Here is a 6,431-nt window from a genome sequence, read left to right on the forward strand (position 1 = left end):
CTATCTTTAAATGTTATGACTATTCAGAGGTAAGATTACTCAAGAGCTCTAGCAAAATCAAGCAATTAATTCTCTATTATATAATGCTTCCTGAAATGGCATACCAATCTGCTGTCCACTGGCCCTCCTGCCAAATCTCAACTCAGAGTAGCTGTACAAATTATCTCTGGTTCCCATTTCATCTCTCCTGATGCCGTTTTCTCCACCTTGTAAACCAGTGGCCCCCGTTTCCCCCAAACTATGCATACCTGCATAGTTGGTATCCTTCGCCCTCCTCACGTCCAGTAACCCAAGCCCTAGGCATCTTTCTTAATACCACTCAGTCTCCTGCTTGGTAATAGCTTTCTACATTACCTTTTTAGAGCTCAGGGTTAATTCCACCACAAATTATGCCTCTATTTCTATATTTATGTAACTCTTGGACTATTGTAGCTGCTGCATTCATTTGTTCAAAAATCACTCAGCAGGACTGCAACCTTGTGAGATTAATTCTCATTTGACCAAGTCTGCTATCACCATCAGTTCAAACAGATCTTTACCAAAGCAGAGTGTAACAGACAGGGACAACCAGTCCTAAATGCCTGTACAATAACAAGACAAACGAAGGAGCAGGTGCCGGGCTCATCCTCACAGGCCCCGTCTGGGCATCCTCCCGGAGGAGGGAGCTGCGCCACAAGGTTACCCACACAAGGCAGCCACTGACCTCCACTCACTCCACACCCCTCTGGCCAGCAGGACCTCCAAACCTATATGCATCTTCCACGTGATTTTTTGTTTTTTTGGTTTTTTTTTTTTTGGTCTTTTTCCTTTTTTATCAGTACCAGGGATTGAACTCACGACTGCCTGCTACAAGGCAGGCGCTTATGCCGCTGAGCTAAATCCTCAGCCCCCCATCTTCCACATACTAGACAAGGTGCTTGCAGAGCAGCTCTGGATGCCATGTGGTATCAGCAGGGTGCTCAGGAAGAGGTGAATACCGCTCCCTCCAAGTGTCTGCCAGGCACTCCACCAGCAGCCTGGAATTGCCCAGCAAATGGGAAGCGCTCACCGTGTGCTCCTCCAAGTCTGGCACCAAATTCTAAAATTCACTCCATCTCCCTTTCCCACATTCCAGGTAATGAGCAAACAGCAGTGACTACAGGCCAGGCTGGAAGTGGTCAGTGCAGCCTGAGAGCAACTCACCCACACGTCTGGGGTAAGCAAGAGTCCCAAACTGCTTCGCACAATGAATGTCCGATTCGGCAAATACCTATATACACACTGCCATACTTCCCTTCAAGAATGCATTATATATAAACATGTATGACTGGAAGGGAAGAGAAGCTTGTTCCCCATGATGCTTGGTGCCTACCGTACCCTCAATCCATTACTACCTGTACACACTAAGGTATGCTAACCAGAACCACACTCTGCACTCAGGTGAGTAAATGCCTTCTTGCCAAAACCCAGACAGCGACTCGGGAACTCCCAGGACACAGCGTTTCCAAAGCAAGGGCTGACAACAGACATTACCGACCTGCCCACTTCAGGGAATACCCAGCTCAGGGCCAGAAAGGACCCATTACAGCTTTAGCCTGTATCCAAAAGAAATTTTCTATTACTACCAAACATGCTTCCCAATCACCAAAGATTATCTCTGCTTCCACCCACAAATTTATGATACATAAGGAAAAGGATTTCTCACTGACTAAAGGCAAGACTGAAATACATTATTTATTAAAGACATCTGTATGTAAAGTTCTGTAACTTTACACACCTCCACCCCACAGCTGGGTCTCCAGTGGCAACACCTCCATCACAAAAGCACTTTCCTTTAAGACTTGGATAAATTAAAACAGGTAGTTTTAAGCAGTTCCTATACCAAATAATCGATTAAGGAGCCACACCACTTATGCAAGAAAACATGGCACGTTTTCCTAAATTTTTTTTAGTATACTCTCAAGAAAAAAATGAAAAGTGGATTACCATTAGTTACCTAAAACTGACTTAGTTGATAAAATTAAAGCAAATGGAGGACCGGGGATATAGTCAATACCATAAGCATATGCCTGGCAATGGCAAGGTACTAAGTTCCATCCTCAGTACCAAATAAATAATAAATAAATAACAAATGGGTCACTGGTAACCTGACGGACTCAAGGATCCACAAAAAGAAAAGTTCACTTCATTTTGAAAGCCATCAAATTAATTACAACCAAGGCAGTTTATAACATCTGACCTTTTTATATTCATTGTTTATTTTGCACATTGATTTCCAAATAACTCAAATCACATATCATGAAAATTATACAAATTTACTTAAAGTTATATTAGTCATTTAATACATTAATCACTATTTTGGGGTGAATTCAGTTCATGCAACTTCTGGTCAAAGGAATTAACCCCCACTCAATTGTTTGCCTGTTTTTCAGCCAAAGGCGGCAAACAAACAAGAGAAAAAAACTGCTTCATCCCCCAAAATGAGTTTGATCCCAAATGTAACTTCATAAAAACCAAAAGATTTACAGTTACGCTTAACAATCATAATTCTCTGCAGCAGGCATACTGCCCTTTCAGTTCTTATCTTAGCCACCCAAGTGTGCCAAGCAAAGGTCACGTGCAATCTGGCCTCAGCAAATCTACCACAAAGAAATCAGCACAGCCAGCTCCGCTCCCTGCTTCTTGCCTCTCACTAAATTAGCTTGGAAGCAATCTAATTAAAACTGTTATTCTGCCACAGCACCTCTCACAATGCAATACACATATGCATGTCAGGTCCTCCCTTCAAGCTCCTCTCTCAAATCTATGGGATACCATCATTGCCATCTTGCATTTTAGGAAACTAAGTATCAAAAAAAAAAAAAAAAAAAAGCCTTGCCCACCACTGCTGAGCTCCTTACAGGTAAACCCTCAGGGCTAAGGGCATCTCCCCACCACCTCTCTACCTCCACAAATCTCCCCAGCCTCCAGCCACACTCACTCACAAGACTAATCATAATTGAATCAAGGTTTCTTACACTTTTTGTAAAGAGCATTTACAAATTCTAAGTGAAACCACATCTTTTTTGAGACTCTGAATTAGTATTAAAAGAATCATAAAAACTGATTATTTCTGTAATTCCTCTGCCCATGTCCATTCTCCTTACCCCCCCCCCCCCCCCACGTTCTCCGGGGACCTGCAGCATGTGCTTATCTCTCTCCTCAGGAGTTTTGCTGACTTCAGAGCTGCACCCCACCCCACAGCTGGGTCTCCAGTGGCAAGGCCTGCATCACAACAGCACTTTCTACCTCACTATCTGTGTTCATCTGTGTTTTATATGATATAGCTGACTTCTGTATCTTTTCTACAGATGCTCTAAAGTGCTTCCAGACTATGATCCAAAGCAAATCTAGAAAACATTTTATAGAACACGTGGAGTCAGATGCTGTTTTCTAGTGGCCATGTATTAGTATTCTAGCAATTCTCAAGTTTAATTTTTCAACCCTAATCATCTATATCTGTGTTATTTAAACCAGTTAAACATTTATGATTTCACTTTATATTTTCACTATTATTAGTTGGAAAACTTTAGAACCTGTTACAGTCAAGTTCTGGATGCAAAATAAAATGTTACAGTGCCTTCCAGTATTTAAAAATTGAAATTGAATTCCATAATCATTTCAAGGAGTTCACTTTGAAGCCATCCACTCTCACAGTATAAACAATGTTTAAGTTTCAACATAATACTGTATGTCACTTTTGAAAGTCTGAGAAGAAATACTACCCATAATCAATAGCAATTACAAACTAACATAGCGATTTTAAACAGTTAAAATGCTACTTTAGTCTTAACACAGAAGGCCTAGCCTTGTGGTGTATAAAATATTTGCATCCAGTTACTTTCTGTATTTTCAAGTGATTGTTAGAGAAAAACTCATTTCATACGGTGGGAAATACAACTCTCCAACCTATACAATGGCAACACTGTTGCCTCAACCTCGATTAAAGCTTTGCTTTGCAGAATGTGGAAGAAATAAGCCCTGAGAGTGAATGTATGACTTTTCTGTGTCGAATTCTCCAGGAATGGGCAGAAAACTACTACACTTTTAAGATTAAAGCACCTCACATTTTTTACTGCTGTGGTTCGCACTGCTCTCATTCTTCATTTTAAAAAAATGAGTAAAAGCCAGGCGTGATGGCGCACACCTGTAAACCTAGCACTTGGGGAGGCTGGGGCAGCAGGACTGATGCAAGTTCGAGATCAGCCTGGGCTACAAAGTGAGCTCAAGCCCTGCCTGAACTGCACAGTAAGACCCTGTGTCAAATAAATAAATAAATAAATAAAAATAATAAATAAAATCCCTGAGCAAAAAGTCTTAACGTGTTGAAAACCTAGCATGTTCTGGAAACACAGCAAAACCCAATATACTCTGCAGCGCTCCGTTGTTTATCTCCTAGCCTGTCTAAATCTCAGCTGCCCTTCTTCACCTCCCTTTCTGAAAAGTGACTCATAGCCATGGGAAATCCACAAACACTGACTTTTTCCCCCAAGCAAGCGTAATAAATGGGAGTGGACCACGGCCAGAGGGAGGATAGAGAAGAGCTTTCGGTCTGGGCCCATGTCCAAAGCTTCCCAGAACCAACTGTTGAAGCCACAGTTTCTGGACCGATCGTCCCGAAAGCTGAGCGGAGCTTTCAGACCGCGCGCCGAGAGCGGCTCCGCGCGAAGCAAGGACTCCGCACCCCAACTCTCCCCGCCCCGCCTGCCCGCCTCCCCGGACCCTGTCCCTCGTGCAGGAGGTCCACCTCCCGCTTCCCGCACTCCGCCTTTCCTCCGCTCCGTCCTTTCTCTGTACTTCGGGGTTTTCCCAAGAGGAGAAGCCCAGCTAGGCTGGCTTGGCATGCACAAGAGCAACCAGCGCGGTCTTCGCGTGCAGCAGACGTGTGCTGGGAAGCACGAAAGCCCCTTTTCGACAAATGATCAACGAGCCCGCGCTGCAAGCTGGCAGCGTTCGCTTCTGGCACGGAAACTCTAACGACCGAGAGTAGAGCCCGCGTACGGGAGGTCGCAGTGCTGCCCCCGGCAGGAGAGGACACGGGGCGGCGGAGGGTCGGGGGCGCACCGCCCGGGCCCGGGCCCCGACCCCGACTGAAGCCCGACCCGGCCCCGGCCCCGGCACCGGCCCGCTCACCGCGTGCCCCCCACGTTCAGCTGCACGATCTCGCCGCTGCCGGCCGCCGCCGCGGGCCCGAAGCCGCCGCCGCAGTGCCCGCCCGCCATCTCGGCGGCTCCGGCCGCGGCCGCCGGGCCCGGAGCGCGAGGCCGAGGCGGGGGCTGCAGGGCCGGCGGCGGCGGCGGCGGCGGCCGGGCGAGTTGCCCGCGTCCGCCTCGTCCCCAGCTCCTCCGCCGCGCCGCGCCCAGGAGGCCCGGCCTCCTCACTCGCGGCCTCTGGGGCGCCGGGCTGCGCGCGCGTCTCTTCACGCTGCGCCGCTGGCGCCGTCCTTCCCCGCAGGACGGGTCCCCGCGCGGGACAAAACACCGCAGTGCTTACCCTCCGCCGGCTGCGGAGGCGCTCGGAGGAGACCGAGTGGGAGGAGCTTCCTGGGCGCGGGGCGGGCGAAGGGGCGAGAGGCGGGGAGATGGGCGGAGCTTACGGGGGCGGCGCGGGGCGAGTGAAGGAGGGGCGTGCACCCCCTAGCCCTCTTCCCTGTACCCTGAAGACGGGCTAGTCCTGGGAAGCAGATTTCCACAAAGAGGCCTAATCAGTGCAAACTCTCCTAATCATCACAGGGGCCACCTTCTCCTTGCAAATTGGAAAAATGCTTTGATATCTACATGCATACATGTAAATGCAGTGAAAATCTGAGAAGTTAACAACTTACTGAGGGTGCTTTACCTAAAATAAATGTTACCTCTTCACTGTCACCCCTACTCTCCCAAACTGTCTTATTTTGTTAAGCAAAATTCGACAATGCAAAATCAAAAAACCTCCTAGGTTGTCCAGCAACACACTTCTGGAGCATAAAGCAAAAGCACAGCTAATGTAAGAGACACACCATAAACGCAATTTTGTTTCTTAATATATTTTTGCTTTCAACAGTACAAGTCACAACCTGAGACCTGGAGTGCCTACCAGATAACCAGCGGCCTGATCCCTGGCCACTGGTTAATGCCTACGAAGGGGGGCCATGATGTTTCAATGGTCATTAGATGTGGCACTATTAAACCCTTAGTAAGGATTGTCTTTTGTGGTTTCACCATAATTCAAACTGATGACCCATGAGATGGTAAATGTTTATTCTCAATGTCATGGTAAGTTTTTAAAAATTCTGCTGGCAAACATACCAGAGATTGGATGCACTCTCCCCAGATTTGAATTAAAAGCAGATGGCAGTGCTTACAGATGTAAGGTCAATGTTATTCTCCCCAGCTCACTGGAAGATTAGTGACAAAATCTGCATTCAGTGAAAG

The 6,431-nt window shown here is 47.0% G+C and overlaps 1 protein-coding gene across 3 annotated transcripts in view; it reads right to left on the reverse strand.

Moving 5' to 3' along the window:
• Positions 1 to 5,430, reverse strand: part of Kctd3 (potassium channel tetramerization domain containing 3) — a 41,511-nt gene extending 36,081 nt beyond the window's left edge. For 2 of the 3 annotated variants that reach the window (XM_063236709.1, XM_063236708.1), the window contains exon 1: positions 5,152 to 5,423. In XM_063236709.1, the coding sequence (XP_063092779.1) occupies positions 5,152 to 5,240 (89 nt within the window). In that variant the 5' untranslated portion in view covers positions 5,241 to 5,423. Of the gene's footprint in view, positions 1 to 5,151 lie in introns of all 3 variants that reach the window. The other variant, XM_063236710.1, reaches the window with a different exon arrangement.
• Between the last annotated feature and the right edge of the window lie 1,001 nt (positions 5,431 to 6,431).

The sequence above is a fragment of the Cavia porcellus genome, unplaced genomic scaffold (genome assembly GCF_034190915.1).
Source record: "Cavia porcellus strain 051 isolate PalLab524CR breed Dunkin Hartley unplaced genomic scaffold, mCavPor4.1 scaffold_26, whole genome shotgun sequence".
In the NCBI taxonomy this organism is placed as follows: Eukaryota; Metazoa; Chordata; class Mammalia; order Rodentia; family Caviidae; genus Cavia; species Cavia porcellus.